The 27,013-nt window shown below is 41.7% G+C and overlaps 1 protein-coding gene across 3 annotated transcripts in view; it reads right to left on the bottom strand.

Annotated features, from left to right (window-relative positions):
- The window catches only part of RGS7 (regulator of G protein signaling 7), a 237,743-nt gene extending 210,940 nt beyond the window's left edge, over positions 1-26,803 (bottom strand). Inside the window, exons 1-2 of one of the 3 annotated variants that reach the window (XM_042480230.1) lie at positions 26,467-26,803; positions 23,589-23,715 (exon numbers count right to left, since the gene is read on the bottom strand). In XM_042480230.1, coding sequence (XP_042336164.1) covers positions 23,589-23,666 — 78 coding nt within the window. In that variant the 5' untranslated portion in view covers positions 23,667-23,715; positions 26,467-26,803. The remainder of the gene's footprint in view (positions 1-23,588; positions 23,716-26,466) is intronic. The other 2 variants (XM_042480240.1, XM_042480249.1) reach the window with 2 other exon arrangements.
- Between the last annotated feature and the right edge of the window lie 210 nt (positions 26,804-27,013).

The raw sequence follows: 27,013 nt of genomic DNA, 5'->3' as shown, positions 1-27,013 counted from the left end.
TTGTACTGAAGATCAATTTAATGTGCAAAGCTCTGCTGGGAAAAGAGGTATTTGTAGCACAACCACTGAAACTTACTTGGCATCTGCCTCCTACACTAAAAGGTGGCTGGAGCTCAAAAGATCCATTTTCTCCTGTAATTCACATGGTGACATCACCATGAGATAGAAAGCAAGAAGACAGTCATTACATGTAATAATTAAAAGTTTGCTTCCCCACCCCACCCCCACACATGTCACAAGATGTATTTCTTTAAATATGCAACCAATCTTTGTAAAGGGCCTTGTGCTTTCCCGAAAGTGCGTCACAGTCGGAAAGAAGCTTTTGCCAACTTCTATTGATTGTAGCAGCTGGGCACTGAAGGCTGCCAAAGCCACATGCTTCTCACTTCTCCGGAGCCCACGGAACTTTCTTCTTATGAACCAGATAAGGTTTTGTGACAGTGTGAAGAGGAAAGGATGGAGGTGGCACCAAGAGGAATGATACAAAACACCCATCCAAGCGAGCATAATAGTTCTCCAAAATAAAATAGTCTTTGCGTTTATTAAACAAAAAAATCCATATAATATAATCCAGAGCACTAGCAATCACATCAAGATAGCTCAAGACACACTACCAGAGTGTGAAAATACATTAATATGATATTAGTATGTTTACTTCCATACTTTGTCAAAATGGCTGTACAATGGTACCTTGGTATCCACTGGGGTTTGGTTTCAGGACCTCCTGTGGATACCAAAATCCATGGATGCTCAAAGTCCATTAAATACAATGACATAGTAATATGGTGTTCCTTATATAAAATGGCAAAATCAAGGTTTGCTTATTGGAATTTATATATTTTTAAAATATTTTCAAGCAGTGGATGGTTGAATCCATGTATAAAAAAATGTGTGGATATGGAGGGCTGACTGTATTTCTACAACTCCCTGTCAAAACAAGAGTGTCTGTACATGCTTGCATCTATTGCCCCTGTGTGTCCTCCATGGAATCACATTACTATCTGGTTCGGAATAGAGAAAGTTTAGCTGAGAGAACTTCTTGAGCCAAATCCTGGAACCAGTACCATACAAGATACCATAGACTACCAACAGGAGCAATGTCACACTGATTAAATTATTGATTATATTAAACATGAATGCCCCTGGGCCATGAGCACTATATCTCCCTGCATGACATTGATAAGGAAGGTCACCTATGGAGCAATAGCAATTCAGAGCATGAAAGAGCTAGCAAAGATTCTAAAGAGTAAAGACTGAGCACTAAAGTTATACTTGTTCAAGCCATGGTATTCCCCATTCCTATGTATGAATGTGAGAGCTGGACAATGAAAAAGCTTTTTGAAAGAAAATCAACTCTTTTGAGATGTGGTGCTGGAGAAGACTGCTAAGGATACCATGGACAGCTAAAAAAAGGCAAACAAATGAGTTCTTGAACAGATAAAGCCTGAAAGACCACTATAAACCAAGATGATCAAATTAAGGCTATTGTACTTTGGCAACTTCATGAGAAGGCATGAATCATTGGAAAAGACAATAATGCTGGGAAATGAGGATAGTAGAAAAAGAGGAAGACTACATGTGAGTTGGCTAGACACAGTCAGGGAGATCATGGACATTAGTCTGCAAAACCTAAGCAGAGCAGTGAAAGACAGAGAATTTGGGAGATGTTTCATACACAAAGTCACCCTGAGTTGAGGTTGACTTGACGGTAGTTAACAAAAACAACAACAACAACAACGGAATATGAGATGGAGTAGGGTTTGAAATGGCAATGGTACAACAGAGGAGCAAGATCACATCACGTCCAGAATGAAAGAATTTTTGCTTACAGTGCAATCTGTCATTCAGCCTACAATCCACAATAGATCTTCACATCAAATAAAGAGCACTTCCCCACCCACTCCTTGCCCTGCATACCCCCTCCCCCCTGTTCTGTTTCATCCCCTTCATGAAGCAGTGAATGTATTCCAGGAGGAGCTAATGAATCCAGCATCAACCCACCCCCTTATGCACTGCACTTAATGCCTGCAGTTGCCAGCCAGCAAACTATGCCAGATTGGTGTCACAATTACACACAGAACTCTGACTTTAATATAAAAAGAATTTTGATAACAGGGGCACAGGAAATCACTCCAGTACTGCTGTGAGCTGCTATCTCTTAACCATTATATCCTTTATGATAGAGTTCTCTTTTGGCAGGCTGTAAAAAACTATTTGCACTGCCATGTTTCATACAAGAATGTATGAAGTAGAGAAAATGATTCTGCCTACCATCTCTATTGCAGCCACACAGCTGCACAAACAGAAGCATTTTCTAGCTGTCTTAAGTATTTTAAGATGATCTTGTCTTGTGAAACCACATGAGCTCAGGAGCTAGTGCAAAACAGATAGTTTCCTGCCATCATAGATACATCAGTATCCTGCTGAACTTTCTTCTAGCAATTCAGTTCATTGTTGTACCATGCACACAGATTTCATTTATTGCTTCAGGTGCTCAGAAGGTGCCCTGTATCTTACCATCTTTAGCAAGGTCATTTTCACTTTCCATTGTCATTTAATTTCCATGAATTACAAGTCATAAGCAGCTGAAAGAATGATCATGAATTCTATCAGCTGACACCACCACTCATTTACCTTACATGACTCAGCAACTTAGTGGAAGTTGCTGAGTGATTTAACTTGCACTTTTTCACCCTTTAACTCTGTAGAGACTTCCCTCACCCTGCCATGGGAGATAAGAACCCATACACATACCTGTGAACACACCCATCAAAGGTATATGCAGAGAGAGTGAAATAGAAGAGATTTTTTAAAGAAAAGCTTTTATGTATTTATTTAGAGAATTTATACTCCGCTCTTCAGTCACAAAGGCTCTCAGAGCAGCTTACAAACGGTTAATTAGACGGTTCCCTGACCTCAGGTTTACAATCTAAAAAGATATGACACAAATGGAGAAGGGAATGGCAGTGGGGAAGGGAATCAGCTCCAGCAGTTCTTCTCTCCCTCTGAGGTCTGGACCAAGGCAGGAAGGGCTCTGCTTCTTAATCTAAGCCAGGTCTGATGGAACTGGGCCTGCATCTCTCCCTCTGAGGCCAGATGGTATCAGATGGACTGGAGGGAGGGCTCTGCTTCTTAGCCCAGGCCAGGCCCAAGGCTTTTATTTTAAGCAAGCAATTACATTAGTAAAAGGGTCTCTTGTACATGACTGCACATTCCTTCAGGTCAGTGGGATCACCAGGCTTGGTGACACCTGGTGCGGGGGACTGCCGAAGGAAGAGGGTGGCAGCAACAGCTTGCCCTGCCCTCCTTTCCTGCTGCCTTGCTCACCTGTTGCCCACCATCACCCTTACGTCACATCAGGGAGAGAAGCAGGGCAGCAGCGAAACTACAAGGGATGCACTCAGCCATTCACCAGAGTGGAAGGTGGGCCCAATCAGGTGTCACCCTTCCTCTAGGGTATCACTTGGAGATCTCTGCACCCCTAGTGATGCCACTGTTTCAGGTGTTACTTAGGAATAGTTTTTAAAAACAGCCTAAGTCATATCCACTTGTGGTTAGAAAAAACAGGCTTTAACGCAACTAGTGGAAAATTCCTATTCTATGAACGATCACAGTCTAGTATTAGTTCACCTTGTGGATAAATATTCAAGACCCTCACTTGGTAAACTTTTTGTAGCATGTATTATTATTTATTTATTTTTAATGATCAACCGATTAGACATATGCAGCATTTATAGCTCAAAGGGCTGCTTTTGACCTTATCTTTAGGCATAAATTGTAGTTAAAACTTGAGTCTATTATTACCAACACCAGACTCTTGTACATCACCATCTTGTACAGCCACCATCTTGAGGAGAGAGAGGCAGGCTAGCTCCAACTGCCTGCCTGAAAGAAGAAAAGCCCTCCCTTCAGCCACCATCTTGGGGAGAGAGAGGCAGGCTAGCTCCAACTGCCTGCCTGAAAGAAGAAAAGCTCTCCCTTCAGCCACCATCTTGAGGGAGAGAGAGGCAGGCTAGCTCTGAGAAGCCAAGCCCTCCCTCCAGTCCATCTGCCTTGGTCCAGGCCTTGGAGGTAGAGAAGAACTGCTGGACCTCCTCCCCTTCCCCACCACCACTCCCTTCTCCTTTTGTGTCGTGTCTTTTAGATTGTAAGCCTGAGGGCAAGGAACTGTCTGATTATAAAGAATATATGTACAGTGCTGTGTAAATTTACAGCACTTTATAAATAAAGGTTAATAATAAGGCAGCTTTTAGGTAGCCAAGGCACTACAATGTTATTCAATAGATCATCTCTTTCAGAAAGTGAACAAAAATAGATACAGTGCATTATCAAGACTTCAAAGCATATTCTAATACTTTGTCTAATGATGAGAACTAAAAGGGCTCAGCAAAGGAAATCACCTTGTAAGGTCATGAGATGAAAAGCCCTTTTGGTTCCTCCTGCTGGAACCCCAGCTGAGCCAAGGAAGTTTTCAGTTTTATTATAAAAACTAATAACTGTTATAGAAAATAAAAATGACATGAGAGTTGGCCAGAAATGAAATGTATTTATTGTGTTGCTGGAGTAAAGTTCTACAGATACCAAGGACTGCTAAAAAGACAAATAAATGGGTCTTAGAGAGGCTTGAACTCTCACTAGAAGACAAGATGACTAAACTGAGGCTGTCATACTTTGGACATAAGTAGCTTACTTGCTAATTAGCTTACTTGCTGTTCACCGCTATGATCTTTGGAATAGCGGTATATAAATAAAACACATTATTATTATTATTATAATATGACTTTGGATATGAGATGACATAACTCATTGGAAAAGATAATGCTGGGGAAAGTAGAAAGCTGTAGAAAAAGAGGGAGATTACACTACAAGTGGATTGACACAACCCTGAGTTTGCAAGACCTGAGCATGACAGTCAATGACCAGGAATCTTGTAGGTATCGCATTCATAGGGACACCATAAGTCAAAGTTGACCTGATGGCAAATACAGTGGGCCCTTGGTATCTGCTGGGGTTTGGCTCCAGCCCTCCCTCCCCCCCCCCCATGCATACTAAAATCCAGGGGTTCTCAAGTCCCATTGTACACAATGATGTAATAAAATGGTGTCCCTTATATACAATGGCAAAACCAAATTTACTTTTGGGGATTTTTTTTTGGGGGGGGGGATATCTTCAAGCCAGGGATAGTGGAATTCATGGATGCAGAATCTGTGGATCTAGCCAGAGCCTATGGCAGAGATCTATCTTTCCTAATATTATATTTGTGTTCTTGGGAAAACAAAATAATATGTTATCATACCCTTTATTTCTAATCAGTGCAATCTCATACATCTCACTTTCATATGCAGACAAAGATACAAACACTTGCTTAAGGACTAGGAATCTAGTCCACAGTTGATATTAACCAAAATTAAAGGGTTATTGCTTTGACTTTGTTGTTATGTCCCTTCTGGTCATTTCCAACTTAAGGTGACCCTGAGGCAAACCTATCAAAGGGTTTTCTTGGCAAGATTTGTTTAGATGGGGTTGCTTTTGCCTTCCTCTGAGGCTGAGAGAGTGTAACTTGCCCATGGTCACCCAGTGAGTTTCCATAGCTGACTGGGGATTTGAACCCGAATCTCCCAGAGTCGTAGTACAGCATTCAAACCATTACACTGGCTCGCCAGCTGTTGTACTCACTACTTTTATTTATAAATAAATTATATTTTTCTGACTTGCTTTTATGTCTATACTGAAAGAATATAAGAATCGGAAGCTTTTCCCATTTTTATTTCTCTTCCTGAAATACGTTCACTTGCCAAATGTTAAAACTGCATGAAAGAGTCAGAAGCTGGGCCAGAAGAAGAAGGAAAGAACAGTAAACATAGTCACTGAGGAGTCATTTTTAGAGTTGATCAAGTTGTGAAGAGGTACATACATTGTTCTTGAAATGTCCTTCTTTACCTTAGACAAATATTGTTGGATTAATTTGCTGTCTAAATGTTGACTGCCTTTGCCCCACTATAGCTGGAAAATGTTGGCACTACAACAGAACCCTTGTTAGCATCTCTGCTGGAATAATTTCATTGGCAAGATATCCTTTTTGCAGTAATGTCATTCAAAAGACTGGGTGTAAGCCATAACATCTCAGAAAACATATGCAAAATTTCATAAGGCCATTAATAAAGTATCACAGGCACTGGAAACAGCACAAAACTTTTCAGGTTTTTTCGTCTGATGTAGCGTGGACATATCCAAAACAGCACAGCATATGTAATCATGTACGTAAGGCAGTTTCTGAATAAGTGGAACCTGGGATAAACACAGCTCCAGAGACAACTGAAAATTAATCAAAAGAACAAAGTGATTAATTCAAGAAATGTTGAAAGACCAACAGCTATTTGTCCTACAGAATGGCAGCATTGGTGGGAGTTGGTGGGGAAAGCATGGACAGTATGTATAAGGAGGAAAGCCTATGAACTTTTGTTCTGTCAGTAAAAGGTCAGTACCTCTCTTGTACTTGCTCATTACAGCACATGAGTTTTCCCTTGATGCTTATAGAGGAAATGGAAGGAGGGGGAGTAGAGTAACCAAATTGTTGGGAAAATGGTTACAGATGCCATCTGGCTTTCACAGATGGATCAGTACTGTGGGTCCTGTGTACTGCAGTGCTTCTCACCATCATTTTTCACTGAGGAATTTGAAGCAGATTAAGATACAAAAACAACAGTAGCAAGCACTGCATTTCCACATCGCTCATAATTCCACTGACAACCATGGGGATCATATAATAACCCTCAGAGACCCTTACAGATTATTTATGCAATAATATCATGGGTTGTTTTTGTTTTTCCCAATGGATTACAGCAATGTAAACTAAAGGTAAAATGTATAATTTAAACGTTACACAAAGAATATTGGGATCCTTCTCTCTGTGTCTCTCTCTGCATCCGCACTGCAGAAATAATCCATCTTGACACCACTTTAACTGGCATGGCTCAATGAAATGGAATTCTGGGAACTGTAATTTTGTGAGACATTTAGCCTTCTCTGTCAGAGAGCTCTTGTGCCACAACAAACTACAATCCCCAGGATTCCATAGCATTGAGCAATGGCAGTTAAAGGGGTGTCAAACTGGATTATTTCTGCTGTATGGATGCATCCTCTGTTCTCCTCTGTCTGTCTGCCTCTATGGGTACATCTATAATGACAGGAAATTCAGATTACTTTTGGGTTACCAAATTGTACAGGGATCATGGATTTGTCTACACACACCATTTAAACGTGCTACACCAAATGAGTGCTGAAAAGCTGCCATGGTGGCAGCAAGGACATCTTTTTGCTAGCACTAAAAGGAGCTGCATTTTGCAGTTCTTTTTAGTACCAGCAAACTGCTGGATCAGGGCTTTGGTGTGTAGCTGCTGCAGCCCCGATATGGAGAAGAAAGAGGTAGCGGGATGCCACTCCAAAGGGGCAGTCTGTTTAGCCCCTTAATGTGTGTAGGGGGGAGAAGTGGAGGGACTGGAAACATGTCCTTCTCAGTAGACTCAGGGAAAAGCAAAGTACCATAGCCTTTCCTAGCTTGTGTGTTCTTCCTCACTAATAACCTTTGGCACCTTAAGGTCTCCCTGATGTTGCTTGGCCCCATGTGACCAGTTTTTCACAGAAGAAATGTTGGAGGTACGGATACATCACAAACCTTTTCTGGTTTTTCCGCATTAAAAAAAAAGATCACATCTCAGATCTCCCTCTAGTCATTAGTATCACTTCACTGATATAAATATGGCTCCCATAAGAAAAAAGCAGTAAGTGACATCCAGAGATAGAAAGTTTATCTAATAAAGAAATGGCAGGTTTTGGTGATTTCTAGGAATTTGGATGAAAGTAATTGGAAGAGAAGGATTAGTTATTACATTTCACTGTTTCTCAAAAACAATGATTCATTCATTCATTCATTCTGACTTGCGTTGTCAGGAGAGAAAAAAGAGAAACAGGATAAGATACAAATACACACCAGCTGCATAAATGATACCATTCACTTAAAATGGAATCTCAGAGCTTCAGGAATATCAGTTTCATTTTTGTGTTGTGTACAAAATAAGAAACACAACCAGGGTAAACTTTAACTTGTGAACAACATATTTCACAGTAACAATTGTTCCAAGTGATATTAATTGGCTGAGACAGAGACTTTATTATAAATGCAAATGAACTATAAAGCAAACATTTATTTTCATGATGATTAAATTATAGCTAATTATGGCTCATTACGAACCAGCATGATAGGAAACTGGGTTTGCCAGACTAATTTCCTTAGCAAGCAGAAATACATTTTGGATGACAATTAATTTTACACACATGGGTCATTTAAATTTCTGATCTCATAAAGCAGGATCAGCTAGACCAAGTGAAATGAGTACATGAAGCCTGACAGCAAACCCATGTGAGTCAAAGTTATAACATCTCAGACTCAGCTTTCATCTGGACACAGTTGTTCTTAGATACAGTGATTTTCAGTGGAGTCAGCTCTCCGATCTATTCATCCATTATAACATTGTAGGATGAACAAGTGACCATAATCCAGTAATCTTGCATAGTCAGTTACTTTCACTGCTCTGGAAAAATAGCAATGGAAACTCCTAGATTATATTTTTCTCTTTGAACTTTGAAATCAGATATTTAACTCAAATATCTGTAGGCCATCTTGGAATCCTTCTGTGAGCTGCTCATCAGCAAAAGCCATGATTAAGGGATAAACAAACTAGTGACTGCTCCCAAGCAGTCCTGCAACAAGTTGGTTTCCTTCACCTTTCTCTATGTTCTCATGTCATGGAAAAGCACCTTAAATCTCTAATTTCCTATCCTTTCATGGATCCAGTTCAAGGTCCTTTGTTCCGTACATGTTGGCTGGGATTTCTGGGAGCTGGAAAATCCAAAACATCAAGTTGGCCAATGGTCGCTCAGCTGTGCTCTCTATAAATACATTGTACAAATACAAGTCAGTATAAGAGAGAGGCTTAGATGTGGGCACATGTTTAAAAAAAATTTTTTTTTGCAGTTAAACCCCCTCAGATACTACTAACTGATAACATGAAGGGGGGATAATCACTAACATGTTGGGGGAAAATAGTCCAGTATTTTAGCATTCCTTCATATTTTGGCAATGATCACACAAAGTTATCTTTAACAGGAAAAACAGAACGTTCATGAGGCCACACAGATAATTGGAATTACGGGCAATATGTCCATGTGATCTGTAAACATTTGGCTTCACTCCATGTTCTAAGATTATTTTGTTGATATGAAGATATAACCTTCCTGGGGAAAATTCTAGATATATATTTCAGTCCTAGATTACAAATAATCATTCTAAAAATATAAGCTAACCATGGCAGCGTACCAATATAACCAGACTAGAGAATGAACTACTGAAATGGATTTCTCAGAGTGATATATATGGAAAACTAAGCCTATGAACTATTTATGGAATGGCTGGGTGTTCTTTCTAAGAGATATTAGGTTGTTAGACTTCCCAGCCCTTCAAATAAAGGGGGAAATAGTCAAAGAAGTTTTCATTTAGAGAAACAAATACAATTGGTCAAACAAATTTATTATTAATATGACACATTTCTAATGTACATATATCTTGTGCTTGAGAATCTTTAAATCTAAATGGTGATTGTTAAAATAAAAGTGTTGATTTGAATAAGAACAAATTTGTTTTATTCTACCATTCATTTATATATAATTCTATACCACCTGGTTGTGCTTTTTAGGATTCCTGGGAGTTGTATTTTTAAAAAGTAATTTTCCCAAGCTCTGGCTCATGCTGAACAGTGAGAAACCAGTGCTATAGCCAGTTTAATATAAATTCTGAATGTTCATTGAATGCATTCAGGCTTCCACAGCTGTTATACTACACTCTCAATAAGCAGTATAAATTGCCTTGATTTTATACATGAAGGAAATCTCCTCAGCTAGCCAAGAGTACTGCTCTTTGGCTGACCAGAGATGGTGCAGATCAGCAGCTGCTGCAAAATGACTAGGTTTGCTCTCTATCTTCTTTTTCTTCAGGCACAGAATGCCTCAGTCAGCTCAGCAGGAATTTAAAGCAATCGCTACAGGGCTCTCAGATTATCTGAAGGCCTCCTACAGGAAGACACGAGGGAATAAACTAAAACTGAACATTGTATCTCTTAAACTGTCAGATGTTTAGATCCAGTGCCTGGTAAATACCTGAAGGTGACAGGCTGCAAAGAAGACCAAGAACAAAAAGGAAAGTCATGGGCCTGATTATGTAGTCTGTCATAAGATACCTAAAGAGTTTGGCAGAGATCTGAAAACCTTGCATCACACGGTGGCACGGAATTGGCTTTCTCAGACCACCTGATTGCCTGAATCAGAAGGATTTTGGGCTGTAGTGAAATGTCTAAAGCAACAGTCTTGGAAGAATGTGGGTAGGGAACTCAATGCCTGATTCAGAAGTCCTGATTTGAGCTCTACAGTACAGTACTGGGCCAGAGAAATCCTGTAGACTCAGCAGATTTCAGAACATTTAAATGGCCCAGTGTTTGGTGTTGGGAAAAGAGAATGATCAATACATTTTGTATCTACTTTATGATGCGAAAAGGCTTGCATTACTGGACCACTGGATACCACCGGATACCACTGCATACAAACATCTAGGGTTAACTGTGCCTGCTTATTTGTACATATTAGAATACTGAGATATAGTTAGTATTGCCATGGGCATGAAGGGACTCTTAGGGTTGAAGCAGATGGGGCAAAAGGAGCGGCCATAGGCTGCTCCAGCCCTGATCACTCCAAGACTATGGTGACCAGACAGTGTGATCTCAAACCCAGACATTACTGTCATCCCGACCAGACCACCAACAGGAGTAGCATTTTGCCACTTCTTTTTCTGGCTGTTTTGGGCTACGTTACCTAGCCTCAGAGCAGCTTTTGGCCACTTTGTGGGTGTGCGTCATATAAACGCCACACCCCAAAGCGGCTGGGATCAGCTTTATTTGGCCCATCTGCTTCGGGCCTTAGACCACAATCAAGTGCAAAGTAACTCAGGATTAAACCTATTGGGCTTTTGTATCTGTGTGCCTTCAAGTCACCTCTTGACTTACGGCAACACCATGAATTTTAGATGGTTTTCTTAGGCAAGGAATACGCAGAGGTGGTTTTGCCAGTTCCATCCTCTGAAATATAGCCTACAATACTTGGTATTCATTGGCTGTCTCCTATCCAACCAATGTTGCCCCTGCTTAGCTTCCAAGACCAGACAGGACCTGGTGCATTTAAGGTATTTAGGTGGACCAGCATTCTTAATTCTTTGCTATATTTTGGGTTAAGCATTCAACAACACTAAAGAATCAATGTCATAGTGGACAATGACACCATTAATGTGTCATGCAAAGACAAATCCATATTCTAAAAGGCTGGAGCTTGACTAAAGAAGCTTAAACAGTTGGCGGAAGGAAAATAAAACTATAAAAGAGAATTTATAATTTTTGACATCGTGATGGAACAAAAAGTCAGTTGAAGTCAACATTAGAGATGAAAATACAGTAAAGATTTTGCTTTACTATTCTCATTATAATAAATTCAGCAATAAAACAGACATCCTATAGTTAATCTGAAACACTCTTCTCTTTTGCAATATTATGGGGGTTTTTTACTGTCTATTTTCCAATTCGGGGCTGGGGAAACTTTGGCCCGTTATAAACGGGCACCCTAGGACGGACTCAGTCCGTGCTAGGGTAAGAAAGGGGCATCTCTTCCAGATGCCCCTAACCCTAGCACGGACTGAGTCCGTAACAAATGGCGGCGCCTGTTCGACATGGCCACCGGCATCTTGACGTAACGGACGCTCTGCGTCCGCACGTCGCGCCCTGGAAATGACGCCGCAAGTGCGTGACTAGCACCTCGCGGCGTCTCTTCTGGGGAACAAGAAGGAGTGCGATTTTCGCGCTCCTTCTTGGCAGCGTCTGGGAACCGCGCCATTTGGCTGCTGCGGTTCCCGGACACTGGCGGCGGTGCAAGATGACCCCTTCTGGGCTGTCTGTAACATGCCTTTGATTCTTTAAATGATTTGGGCCATAACTCCCACAATCCCTTACCATTGGCTGGGATTTGGGGAAGTTTAACTCCAAAACACCAGATGGGTCAGAGTTTCCCCATTGCCAGTATAATGGATATGCAGTTTGCCTATAGTATAATTCTCAGCCATGGCTGTAAGTATTTGCTAGCAATTGCTTGTGGAGATACATGATTTCTCTCTTTAAAAAGGAGTGGGAGGAACACATCAGCACCAACATTTGCTCAGACATTAGCAAATCTATCATTCCTATATAATTCAATCTACATTTACATGCTAACCAAAAGAACTTTTGTAGGAGATAAATGCAATAATGTTAATATGCTTATATCTACCATAAATAACTACCAGGGACATAATATGCCTTTTCCTAATGTAGGCAAGCAATAACTATGTGACAAACTGATGTCATTTTAATTTTTAAGATGTTAAAGGAGCAATACAGTTGTGAAAGAGCTTGTCCTCAAAGTACAAGTAATCTGGCATGCAAGTAGTTTTAGGTCTGGACTATATGATTATAATACTGTATATAACACAACATTTTCCAAGGTAGGCCCCCAGCTGAGATACGAGAGACTTGTTGAGAAGGACAAGGGAGGAAATAGCCTTGAAGGGATTTTTGTTGTTCCAATGCCACAAATCTAGCTGGTCATGGGTGAATAACACAAAAAATGACAAGACTGGAATGGACAGCAAGTTGAGTCAGTCACTGAGTAGCTGATAGAGTACATTGTCTGGTATGAGGCACTTCTATACTTCTACCAGAGAATCAAAGGAACCCCAACCTGTTTAAAGCAAGATAAGTTTGGATACACAAATATGGTGAAATTTTGGCCTGCTACCTTTTATGATACAATATGAAAAAAGAGCCTTAAAAGATATTAATGCTATTTAAAAGATGGCAACATGTAGAGAGATATTGAGAGCCAGCATAGTGTTGTGGTTCGAGCATTGGACTATGACCCTGGAGACCAGAGTTCAATTTCCTTCTCAATTATGGAAACCCACTGGGTGACTTGGACCAAGCCACACATTCTTAACCCCTAGAAAACCCCATGATAGATTTGCCTTAGGGTTGCAGTAAGTCAGAAACAACTTGAAGGCACACAACAACAGACAGAGATATTATCAAGAAATAGAAAACCAACAAGGGTGCCCATCTCAGAAAGGCATGTTAGTGGACCCGGAAACCAAGTGTAAGCAACCAATAAGGAATGACAGTTACAGTACATGACTCAACAATTAAACTGGCATAAAAAGGGGGCAGTGGTAGTGTAATTCCTATGGATTATTGGCCCTGTGGATGGGGAAACCTTTTGAAAGATGGTACCTGCTAGCTGACTTCAGAAAGAGAGGAAGAGCTGGAGTGGATGTGCAGTTGCTAGTGCTAAGGAGTAGACCCTTTTCACCTTGAATAAGTTTATTTACGGTATTTATACCCTGCCCTTCAGCCCTAAAGGCTCTCAGAGTGGCTTATAATTATTACTATTTTAACTAGATGGTTTCCTGCACTCAGGCTTACAATCTAAAAAGACATGACACAAAAGGAGAAGAGAATGGTGGTGGGGAAGGGGATCAAGTCCAGTAGTTCTTCTCTCCCTCTGAGGCCTGGACCAAGGCAGATGGACTGGAGGGACAGCTCTTCTTCTTCTTCAGGCTAGGCCTGATGGAGTCGGGCCTGTCTTTTCACTCTCTCTCAGAATAGTTTAGTGGCATATTCAGTTATGCATTTAGGAACAGAGAAAAGGATGAAAACTTTGTAGTGTAATTTCAAGATTGCATGTCCACTGATTTATTTAGGGCTTTAAGATTGCATCCAAATGTTGCAATACTACTAAGCAACACAGGCAGAAGAGTCCTGTAATCAAGTCCTGCAATAGTACCTTCTTGGGTGCATGGAATTTTGAGGACAGTGTATATGTGTCAAATTGAATATATAATTTTTCTAATGTAGATATATAAATACAAACAGTTAAATTTCAGTTGTGTTTGCAGTATTCAGTTGTAGTTGGCCCTAAGATCTACAGTTGATCAAGTCTGGATGCAGCCTGGGAAGTACTAAACAGCATCACTGTCAAGACAGACAACATCATCTTGAGGGAGAAAAAAAATCTGTACAGAGAGACCAGCCATTTGAAGGAGCAGCAAAGGTTATATTCCATGTAAAGACTACAAGAGGCACACCAATAATATGCTTAAGGAGCTCCCAAAGCTCAAGGATCTAATGTAAATATTGTGTACTGTGCTGAGTACACTATTTGCTTTGCCAGGCTTGTTTCACATTCAGAAAAGCTATTTTTGATTTTTTTTTTTTTAAGAAAAAATAAAAAATATCACAGCTGCTCAACATTTTTTCCTTTTTTCAAAAGCAAAACAAAATGACAAGGCAAAATAAATATGGCTATATACTGTTTTAAATGTATAGTGTTGGTTTGATGTGATATATTATCTTCATTGGCCTAAGTCTAATTTCCTAGTCCCAACCAGACTAAATTCCTTGAATTAGCTGCTGAATGGTAAATCAACACATATGAAAGCACCATTAATTCACAACTAGCAACTGCATTTAGACATTTGTTGCTGACTGCCTTGGGCAGCATTATGTGGAAAGGTAGCTTATAAATTTAAATAAGAAAGAAAAAGTGGTATGAAACTTCCTGTGCAACCAGACAAATTCCAGGATGTTTTCATCAAAGGTTGGCTGACATAGTCTTTCTACCCAATTAGCATCACATTTGGGACAAGTAAAATTCTACCTATTTATCAATGTGAGAGCCAGCCTAGTGCAGTGGTTTAAGTGTTGGACTAGGACTGGAATTTGTCTGGTTGCACAGACCAGAGTTCAAATCCCCATTTGGCCATGGGAACTCACTGGGTGACCTTGGGCAAGTCACACTATCTCAGCCTCAGGGAGCCCTAGAAGCCCTAACCCCCCCTCTCAATAAATTATGCTAAGAACACCCCACCTTGGGGTCTCCATAAGTCATAAATGACCTGAAGGTACACAGCAGCAACAACAACAACAATTCTAAGCATTTTAAGACCAGATACCTAATAGACTTGTTTGTATAGCACACCAATATTGAATGTTCTTCATTGTATTTAACTGCCTTAAAATAACTTCCTAGTTGAATTCTTAGAATTATGGCCTTACAAGCCTTTTCCCTCCAAAATGATTGCAGGCAGGAAGAGTGACATGTCTAGCTCTTTGTGCTCATGGTGAAGGAAGCAACAGAACAGGCCTTACATCCCTTCAACCAATATAATCTCACTGTGAAGTGTTTCCACAACATTTAGCACATAAAATGGTTCTGACTCAAATACTGTAGTTGATGCAGATCGAGTGGATCTCTCCTTGGCTCCTGCTTGTTCTTTGTTAATGGATGTGTTTCAATATATGCAGCCTGAGGATGTGGACAGGATTTTTGAAAGGGAAGAGCCGCCACATGTGTACTGTCTCAAGCCTTTCCTGGTTCCTAAAAGGAGCCAGAGTGGGACTGGCCAAGGAGATTAGTGAATGCATCACAGTGGCAAGGTAAGTTTATATCCTGCCAAAAATAAATTGTAGTGAGGCCATTACTGAAAAACCAATCCTTGAACCCATTCACACATAAAAATTAGTGATCAGTTTCCCATTTTCCATTTTGGCAAGCATATGATGATCTGCAAGGTCCAGGGGTTCCTAGATAAAATGGATTATATGGATCCATGTCAATCTGTCTTCAGGAATGTTTATGGAATGGAGATGGCTTTTGTTGCCTTGCTGGTGACCTACACCAGGAAATGGAAAAGGTGTGTGTGTCCTGATGATTCTATTGGATTTTGGTGGCTTTCTGTACCACTGAACATGGTACCCTTCTGAGCCACTTTTTTCCAGTATAAAATATATAATTAAATATCAAACTTGGATGGGAGACTGACAATGAATATCAGGGGCTGAAGGCTAGAATTCAGAGGAAGGAACTAGCAAAACCATTTCTGAGTACTCCTTTCCTTAGAAAATCTTGTGAAATTCTTAGGAAAGCTGTAAGTTGACAGGCAACATGAATAGCAACAGCAAGTACATTTCTATACTGCTTATCAGTGCACTTAAGCACTCCCTAAGCAGTTTACAAAGTGAAAGCTAATTTGCCCCCAACAATCTGCGTACTCATTTTAGTAACCTCGGAAAGATGCAAGCCTGAGTTGAACTTGAGCCCTTTCACTGGTATTGAACTCGCAACCTTGTGTTTTGTGAGTGAGTGGCTACAGTACAGGCATTTAACCACTGCTCCACCAGGGCTCTTATGAAGGCACATAAACACACACAACAAAGTCAGTATCATCAGTTTCATAGTATTTCCATGTTCTATGAACAGGTGTGAAAGCTGCACAGCAAAGAAATATGAAAAGAAGAAAATCAGCTCATCTGAAATGTGATGCTGGAGGAGAGGACTATAGATGATTGGACTGCTAAAAAGATAAATAAATGGGTCCAAGAACAAATAAATCCTGAATTCTCACTAAAAGCTAAGAAGGCTAAACTGAAACTGTTGTACTTTGGACATATAAGAGACAACATGATTCACTGGAAAAGATGATAATTTTTTTGCTTTGTAAAATGGAAGACAGTGAGGGTGGGGAGGAAGACTGTATTATATTGATTAAGTTCCATCCCTGAATTTACAAGACCTGTGAAGGCCATTTGGGAGACCTCTTCAAGTTTACTTGCCCATGGAGTTGCATTAAGTCAAAGTTGACTTGACTAAACATTTTGTTATAAGTAAATTAAATTCACTGAGACATGTATAGATTTATAGTCTAATGTGCAGTTTACAATTGAGCAATCATGCTATATGTATGCTTTTCTTTCTTTACCTCATTCTGTGGACTAACAGTGCAAACATGGGGGTGGAGATGTGGGTGGGAAGAGAATTCTAGGGCAGGGGAAGCCATCACTTGCCAAGCCATTCCAGTTTAGTACAGGCCTGTAAATGGGAAGAGATTTTTAATAGAACTTCTTCTTCTTAAAGAAAAAAATGTGATCTTCAGAAATATTATTTGTGTCAGCTTCAGAATGGGGTAGACATGATCCAGGGATGTATCAGGGAGCAAGGGTTTTTTTGACCAACACTCCTTTAACATGCCCTTTTCTGGGCCCACACTGGTAGAAAAAAACTCCTATGAATTGCTTTTACCAGATGAGCTTTTAATGGCTGTACTGGATCCTTCAATGGTGGCCATTATGTCCTGCCAATAAGAGTTCCTCTCATTCAAGAAAGCAACATGTTGACCGCCTCCTTAGCCCCCCAACAAGGTGGTGGTGGGTTGAATTACTTTGTAAGTAGAGGAGTTACAACTCTCTTTTAGAGTCATAGAACTACAGTCTGCCCTTCCTTTACATGGAGATCTGTTCTGGACTCCCTCGCGTAAAGGGAATTCTGCCTATGCTCTAGCCCCATTTAAATGAATGGGGCTTGTGCATGCTGTGGCGCAGCGGCATGGGCGCACCATGGGCGTGCACCCATTACTCCCTATAGGACATGCCGCCCTTCTCCCAGCACAGCTTTCAGCATATGCTGAAAGCCACGTAAAGCATGCCCGTGTATGATGTGGGCGCACTGTATAAAATTGGAAGGGGCTTATGGATATCAAGTCCAATCCCTTACTCAATACGGAATCTCCAGCTACAGCATTCCCAGCAGGTAGCTTCTTAGAATCATAGAATTGTGGAACTGAAAGAGGCCACAAGGGTCATCCAGTCCAACCCCCTGCCGTACAAGAACTCACATTCAAAGCACCCCTGACAGATGGCCATCCAGCCTCTGTTTAAAGACCTCCAAAGAAGGAGACTCCATCACTCTCCGAGGGAGTATGTTCCACTGTCAAACAGCTCTTACCATCAGGAAATTCCTCCTTATGTTGAGGTGTAGTTTGAATCCATTGCTATTCAGGTCCTATTCTCTATAGCAGCAGCAAACAAGCTTGCTCCATCATCAATATAAGTCAAGGGCCAAAATTATAGATTTTAATATGATCCACAGATAAGTCTTTGCAAAGACATCCAGAGAAGAAGATCCTATTATCTTTCTAGGCAAACCACTGTTACTCTCAAGAGATTCCTTCCGATGTTCAGTCAAACTGTACTCTTCTATAACTTAAAACCATTGAACCTGGTTTTACCTTCTGGGGCAACAAAGAACAGGCCTGCCCCTCTTCTCTGTGACAGCCCTTGAGGTATTTAAAGAGTGCAGTCATGTCACCCCTCAGCCTTGTCTCACCAAGCTGAACAAGCCAAGCTCCTTCAACCTTTCCTTATATGTTTTGTTCTCCATACCTCTTATCATCCTCATTGCCCTTCTTTGAATTTGCTCCAAGTTGTCTATATTCTTCTTAAAATGAAGCACCCAAACCCAAATGAAGTACAATCACCCCTCCTTTTGTGCAAGGTATCCATTCCGGACCCCCTTGCAAAAATGGAGTTTTGCTTATATTCAAGCCCCATTGGCTTGAATATAGGCGCAGGTATGTGCGGGGTGTGCCATGGCCACGTGCCCCATTCATTCTCCCTCCGTTTGTCCCTTGTGCATAAGTGAGGGACATGAGTCTTAAGACTGTGTGAACTGAGAGAGGACTGTATATCAGATGAGGCCTGACAAGCAAAGAAAATAGTGAAACTATTGTTTTCCGTGAATATGCTTGCAAGGCAGGCTAAAATTGCATTTGCCTTCTTTGTTGCAGCATCACACTCCTGTCTCATTTTCAAATTATGATCAACTGATTATGATCAAACTGTTTAAAATATGGAATATAAGGGAACACTCTAAGATGAACTCATATTTGGGTGGAAAACCATGCTGAAAGAGTCATCATTGATGGCTGTGCTTCAAAGTGGAAGGAGATTTTGAATGGAGTGCCTCAGGCTGCATCCACACTACAGAAATAATCCAGGTTGACCTCCCTTTCATTACTATGGCTCAATGTTATGGAATTCTGGTAACTGTAGGTTTGAGAGAAATTTAGCCTTGTCTGTCAGAGGTGCCACAACAAACTGCAGTTCCCAGAATTCCATAGCACTGAGACATGACAGTTAAAGTGATGTCAGCTTAGATTATTACTGAAGAGCAGATGCAGCCTCCAAGTTCTATCTTAGGGCCATTACTCTTCCAACATTTTTATCAGTGACTTAGCTGATGGGGCGGAGGGAATCCTTCTCAGGTTTACAGATGACACAGAACTGGGAGTGGTGGGTAATACACTGGTAGATAGAAACAGAATTCAGAAGGACTGTGATAAACTAAAGAAAAGTAGGTTGAAACTAATAGAATGAAATTCAACAGAGATAAATGCAAAATTATATATTTAGGCCACAAAAAACATATGTACAGGTATAGGATGGGGGATGCATGGCTCAGCAGTGCTACAGTGTTCGTTATTATTATCTTGTTCTCACATCAACAGCAATAGTAATGTTACCTTTGCACTTTGTCACAGGATAATGTGCTTTTAAAATAAACATAATCACCAGATTTTCATCAGTACTTTCTACCAGTATATATATACATTAAGGCTATGAAATATTTGTATCGGAAAGTAAACATCCTTTTATCTACAGGGATAATCTGGCAATTCACAAGAGAACTGGAAGGATAGCAAAACATCAGAACTAAGCCAAATCAGTATTTTTTTGCTTCCCAATGTGTGATGAAGAACACATTTCTAGACGAAACAAGGTTCAGCAATGCAGTCAAGCTTTAAGTATACAAAAGTGTAATGGCACAACAAGAAAAATATCCGTATAGTTAAGGAGAACAATATACACATTGCTGATCAATCTGCACTTTGCTATGATCTACCTATTTCACTTGCTCACAGATTAAATAATACTTTGCTTATACATTTGTAAGACTGCATGCAATCAATATACTGAAACAAGTTTCACAAACTCAGAAGTGGGCTATGGTGGATATTCTTCTGTTTGCATTTTTATCAATACTTTGAAGCAATAAACATGCATGCACATAGCCATTCATAACTACTGCCACAAGGATCATGTGCAGTACTCAGAATTTACTAAGCTCAAAATGTCAAAATGCAGTTGGGCCCATTAAATAATTCAATTTGCAGAGGAAATTGATACAAGACACCCACGTTGTTGAAAACTGATATTACTGACCAATATTCACCACTTTTAACTATATCCTATTGTTTCTGCAAATAACATGGACTGAGAGTTTTGAACCTATCAAACTATGATCTCATAATGCAACCACAAGCATATTTACAGCCTCATATTGTTTTTAAGTAAATAAAATTATATTTCTAATTATCAGCCAGTAGAGAGTGAAGGCTGTATTCTCCAGAGGCAGTGAACAGATCTTGGCCTCTGTATCAGTAATGCATTTTTAAAAAATCAGAAATAAAACATTTTAGGTTAAAATCTTACACATATTTACCAGGGAATAGGTTCAGATAACTGCCATGTAGATTAGGTCTGAGTAGACATATGTAAGATTACTCTTCTTGTTGTATTAAACAATCATGACTAACAGTGTTTTAATTCCTAGTTGAATGTATCTTAAACACATGATTATAACTACAAAACTGTGTGATTATGGGAAATACAAAAAAAGGTTAAATTAAATTAATTATTTTTTTAAATAATCTTTATTAAATTAAATTAATTAAATGAAGCTTTCATAAGCTATAGTCCACTTTTTCAGTAGCAGTGGTCTTTTTCTAAGAGGAATGGCATCTGAGAAAAGGGACAGCAAGCCTTGGAAAAGTTACTGTATGTAGTTGACTATAAGTCAATTTCATGTATAAGTTGAAGGCCAGAAACTATGGTTTTTGGTATGATCCATGAATAAACTGAGTGTAAATCTTAGGAACATGTAACAAAGGATCTAACTGATGAAGGAAAGAAAAACAATGCCAGAGAACATGCAGAATACAGGCAGGCATAAGTGTTTGTGTTCACACTAAAGAATGGCTGGATAATAGAGTGGGTGTTGGTTCCTTATTACAAAAAAATAAGAGTTAAAGTACAGTACTTACGTTGACCCATGGATAAGTCAACTCATTTTTTTATTTTTTATTTTTTGTCAATTTTTTGATTAGAATTTCTAGACTTATACATGAGTATATAAAGTATTTGTCTTTGAGATTCTCTGATACATTTGCTACAACAGAATAACTTGGAGGTAAACAAAGATATGGGGGAATCCTGTAAGACATTTGAGACTAACTTTGGGGCGGCCTGTATCTGGCCCTTTCCCTGCCGGATCGGGGCCTCAGCTGCCAAAACGACAGCCTCTGAGGCCCCAATCCGTCACTTTGTAGGCCACAGGGAAGCGGCAAAAGGTTGCTTCCCCATGGCCTGGAAAGGGGTGTCCTTGGAGCTTCATGCCCCAAGGACAGCCGACGATGGCGGGGAGGAGGAGAAAGGGGCCGCTTGGCCCCTTTCTGCCTTGCGTCGCTGGCATTGCCATATAAAGGCTGCGTCAGCAACGCAAATCCTAGAAGGAGCTCCGTTTCGGAGCTCCTTCCGGGGCCGCAAAAAAGGTGTTCCAGCCGACCTCGTGTGGCATGAGGATGTCACGTCTGTGCCGCCCCGTTTGGAGGCGGCGCATTCGTGACCTCCTAATGGCAGCACCCATCTAGAATGGGCGCCACCATTTTGTACGTACCTTGTATGTACTAGGGTTGGGGGCGTCTGGAAGAGACGCCCCCAGGCAACCCTAGTATGTACATGGTATATACTTTAGGCGCATGTGTAATGCGCCTAAGAAAGATAATTTTGTACCATAACCTTTTGTGGACTCCAGTCCATCAGATGCAAAGGTGATGCACAGATAATGGACTGCTTGGGAATTTATACTGGAAATTTATTGTTCTCATTGAGTCTAAATGGTGCTACAAGGGTCCTTTACATCTTTTTATTGCGAAACAGACAGAAACAACTATGTTTTTGAATACAGGTTGAGTATCCCTTATCAAAAATCCAAAATGCTCCAAAAACACAAGGTTGGAGATCAATTCAAGGATCTGTCAAATGGTGGGTGGTGTGGATTTGTGCCAAGCACTACATTTGGCTTCCTGCCATTTCAAAAATCCTCATATCTCTCTCCAGCTTTGCACCTCACTCCAGTCTCACATATGCAATATGAACTATGCTCCTTGCATTCCAAAAATTCAGAGTAATTCAAAATCTGGAAAAAAAATCCAGAATCCAAAACACTTCTGGACCTGAGCATTTTTGAGAAGGGATACTAACCTGTACTATTACAGTGGAGGCAAACTGCTACCATCACTATAAAATATGGGCAACACTAATGGTGAAATCACAGTGTCCATGAAAATACAGGAATGTATATTCATATAGGGATAGAATTACTCTAAAAATTAAACCTCTTTAAGTTCCTTGTGGAATGTAAATAAGATATGTAGCAAGCACTTGACTTGCATTATTAATACTTAGTAGGTTATATTCCGTGTAAACAGTTCAACTGCAGAAAGTGCACTTACACCTATGAGGTTAGGCATCTAATTTTTGCCAGTCTCTCTTACATACTACAATCCACTTCTTGATATCTAATCTGAATCTGGTGGGATCTCTCGACTTTCAGGATCTGTTTTTCAGCAGCACAGGAGGCTGTAATGAGTAGCAAACATCATGTGTCCTCTCTTACACTAGTGGATATCCTTCCATTATTACAGCACACACACATACACACACACACACATTAGATAAAACACACATAATAATTAAGACAATTATTATTACAGTTATGATATTACAAGACACTGACAATGCCTCCTGAGGAATGCAGTCAAAATAAACCAGAGTTGTGCAGTAACCTTGGTCTTCTACAAATAATCCCAAAGAGGAACACAAGGATGTTGCTTGGTTCCTTTAAAAAATGAAGATGTTCTCAGATGTTGTGTGTTCCAAGAAGAAACTACTCTTATCTTTAACTTAGAGTCAATTGTTTGAACACCCATTCCCCCATAACAAGTATAGAAAAGGAAGTCCTATTCTCAAAAGCCAGATTTTAACAGAAAATGATTTTTACTGATTATATGCCATGTTTTCATCTCAGAACATATCTGATCATTAGAAATGCAGAGTGATAATTTTAACAAATTCGGGCCCCAAACTGACAAGATATTCCATTATTCTTAACAGAATGAATCCAACATACAAAGAGGAATGAATAATGCTGAGTATTTTTGCGTATCCGTATTTTTATAGGTTTCTCTAGCAGCTTGGCATCACTTCATATCATAAAGATGGATTTGTGGGTCACTAGCTTCTACATAGCTCTATTCCCCCCCCCTTCCATTATCTATAAAACAGAGCTAGGCAGCAGAGGTCTGAGCACTGCACTTGCAGAACCGATATCGAGTGATTGTTACACAACAATGCTTCACTTTGGCAGCATAAGGCAAGCATTTCACTGTTTTGGAATGAAAGAATAAAGCAGTTCCCAAGTGCCCAGTAAATTCCCCAAAGCTTCCTTCTTACCTTTCTGTACACCAACATATTTGGGGATTCATCAGCTACCCCATTGCTGCTCTGTCCATAGTTATTTCCTTGTGCCATGTCTCAATGGCTTGAGCTGATGGTCAATCTTTTGCAGAGCAATTTGCTTCTGTTAAAGACAAAATGAAAGTGATTTCAAAAATACATTTCTGCCACTCTTCTCCCCTTGCCCATGACGAAGAGCTCTGACTTTCTCCCAGTGTGTTTTTAAGTGCCAATTTCACTCATCCTGGTGACCTTGCCTCTGCTGCTGAATTGAGCCAAAGAAGGTTTTTCTTTTTTCAGTGCTCATTTTCAGCCTCCTTCTCTCCCTGAATAAGACTAATGTGTGCATTGGTAAATCCACTTAGAGTTTCAGTGAACTGGCATTAGAAAGGCTCCATCAATGTGCCAATCAGTGTTGACTTTGGAAACTGTCAAGTATGGGGTTTGTTCCCACCCTCAGCAAAAAAGCTGAAACCTTTATTACTCCAGATTCATCTATGAGCCTTTGAAAGGTGGAGTGGACACACAATAGCCCTATCCCTTCCTTATTGTGTATTGTGGGAGTCAGTGTGGTGTAGTGGTCTGAGTGCAGGACTGCAACTCTGGAGATGAGGGCTTAATTCCCCCCTTAGCCATGAAACTTCCTGGATAACCTTGGGCATGTTACATGCTCTCAGCCACGAGAAAGGCAATGGCAAACCTCCTCTGAACAAATCTTGCCAAGAAAAACCCATGACAGCTTTGCTTTATGGTCACTTTAAGTTGCAAACAACTTGAAGGCACACAACAACAATGGCGCTGACAACAACATCTATATGTTAGTTCCTACTGGAACAGACATATTGAATCAGGGGAACTTTAGTCAATGTTGACGAGACCAAATTCTAGTGGACTCTATGGGTCTAGCAAGGATTGCTCACAGGCTTTTCTCACAGATGGAACTATTGCTGCATATTTTTTTAAAAAGAAAACAAGCCCAACACATTGTCCTCTCTGCTACATATGGACATGTGCCTGGCCAGGAAGCCAGCAGCAAGATTGAGCTGGGTCCCCTTTGCCCTTCCTCCCAGACTCTCTTCCTCCTCCTCTGCCACTGCCACCTCCTCCTCCTCCTGCAAAGAAACACTTTCCCCTCAAAACCCCACCACAAATGGCATCCAGAACAGGAAGGCAGTAGGACGACCCTGTGAAGGTGCAACCGCAAAGTCTGCCTGGACTCAGCCACCACAAAAGTCCCAACATTGTCCCAGGGAGCCAACGCAATAACGCGGCAGTACCATCCCTGGGTCCTCCACCTTGCCACTGCCACTTATTTTAATCTTTGGTCCCTCTCCATGCCTCTGCCCTGCAAATGGCAGATGGATAAGAGAATAGTGCCCCATGGCCATCAACGCACAGGGGCTGCCCAAGGTTTCGGCACCATGGACAGCACCATCCGAGTGTTCAGAGGCTGCTAATGCAGAGGTGCTGCCCTGGTTTCAGCATGACAGACACGGGTGCTAATGCAGAGGGGCTGTCCGCTGTTTTCAGCACCATGGTCAGCATCCGGTGATTGTGCAGCAGCCATCAATGCAAATTGTTTCAGCACTATGGACAGTCCAACTTAATGCTTAGTGGCTGCCAATGCAAAGGGGCTGAACCTGGTTTCAGCACCACAGCTCAGCGCCAGGCGAACACCCAGAAGCCAATGCAGACAGGCTGCACTGGGTTCATCACTGTAGATGGCACCAGGGGTTAGTGGTCATCCAGTGGTCACCAATGCACAGGGGCTGCCCTAGTTTCAGCATCACAGACAGTACCAGCGAGTGCCCAGCAGCCTCCAATGCCAGGGGGCTACTGTCTGATTTCAGAACCTTGGACAGGATCAGATTTACACCCTGGTGAGCATTGTTCACAATCTGCCCCTGTTTTCAGCACCATGGACGTTAACCTTCTCTAGTCACCTGGTGGTCGCCAATACACAGGCCCTGGTTTCAGCACCATGAACAGCACTGAGACAAAACCCCGGTAACCCCTAATGTTTACAATCTGCCCCTGTTTTCAGCACCATGGACAGATTTTGGTCTAGAACTTTGTACTCCCAGTACAAACATTCTGCCTCATATTTGCAGCACTGTGGAAAGAGCTTTACCCAGTGACCAGTGACCACCAACACAAAGGAGCTGTCCTGGTTTCAACACCAGCCCCAAATCCAAACCATGTTTCCAGCATCATGGACAGAGCTTTGTCTACTGCTTGGTGGCCACCAACACAACGAAGCTGTCCCTGGTTTGAGCACCATGGACAGCAACATAGTCCAGGAACCTTCATTGCCAGAGAGTAGCTGCCCCTGGGGCTGGAACCTGGTGGCCCTTAATCTTCACAATCCGCACCACAGACAGCTTGAGATCTAGAGCCTGGTGTGCCCCCTGACAGGAACATTCTGCCCATTATTTTCAGCACCGTGGACATAGCTTTGGCCAGTCAGGACCACCAATGCAGTGTCTGGTTTCAGCACCACGGGCAGCGCTTGATTAGGGAACAAGGTACCGCCGATGCAATCAATGTGCGCCTGTTTTCAGGACAGTGGCCAGAGCCTGGGGACCACCAATGCGGAATCGCTGGGCTTTGGTTTCAGTACTACGGACAGCGCTTAACTAGCGCGAGATTGCCCTTGATTTCAGCACCGCGGACAGAGTTTTTGGGGCTATTGGTCGTCCGGCGCTGTCCGCGGTGCTGAAACCAGGAGCAGCCCCTCCGCGTCGGCAGTCGCCGGCCACTAGCCCCAAACCTCTCTCTACCTACCATTTACTCATCTGAGCTTGCAGGGCTTTGCAAGGTCTAGGGAGCGTGCATGCCCCACTTCCCCCCTTTCTGCCTCCATTGCATGGTTTACCTCCTGGGCCAAGGTCACCCTTCCTTCCTTCCTCCTCCGGCTGTCTCTTGGCGAGCTCCTGGGTGGCTCTTCTCAGACGACAAGCAGTAGCAGCAGCCGCCGCTGCAAGGCCCGGGCATCACATAAACAAGGCGGACGCCTCCAGCGCCAGCGCTTTCTCTCCCCCCCTGCGAAAGCTTTGCAGGAACGGGAGGCAAAGCCAGGCAGCAAAGCAGCAGCTCCTCCTCCTCAGTCCTCGTTGCCTGGAAGGCCTCCCGTCACGTGGGGGGAAAGGGGGACGTCCAAGGGGGCCGCAGCTCTTGCTTCTCCCCAGGCGGCGCAAGAGAGCCCAAGCCCTCCCTGCGGTCACTCAGGGAGTGACCGGGTCTCCCCACCGCCGAGAAACAGCAGGCACTGCCATAGGGAGGACTATCAAGGAAACAAAAGCATAAAACATGCACAGCCCGAATGTAAATGCCTGCCTCTTAGTCCCGCTCCCTTGGATCATCAATTTGGAATTCCTCCCGAGCAGGAGGTGAAGGACGCTTGGAGAAGCTGGAGCAGCCCA

The sequence above is a fragment of the Sceloporus undulatus genome, chromosome 1 (assembly GCF_019175285.1).
Source record: "Sceloporus undulatus isolate JIND9_A2432 ecotype Alabama chromosome 1, SceUnd_v1.1, whole genome shotgun sequence".
NCBI classification, from domain to species: Eukaryota; Metazoa; Chordata; class Lepidosauria; order Squamata; family Phrynosomatidae; genus Sceloporus; species Sceloporus undulatus.
Note: the sequence above shows the minus strand (reverse complement) of the source record. Positions and strands in the feature narration are given on the sequence as shown.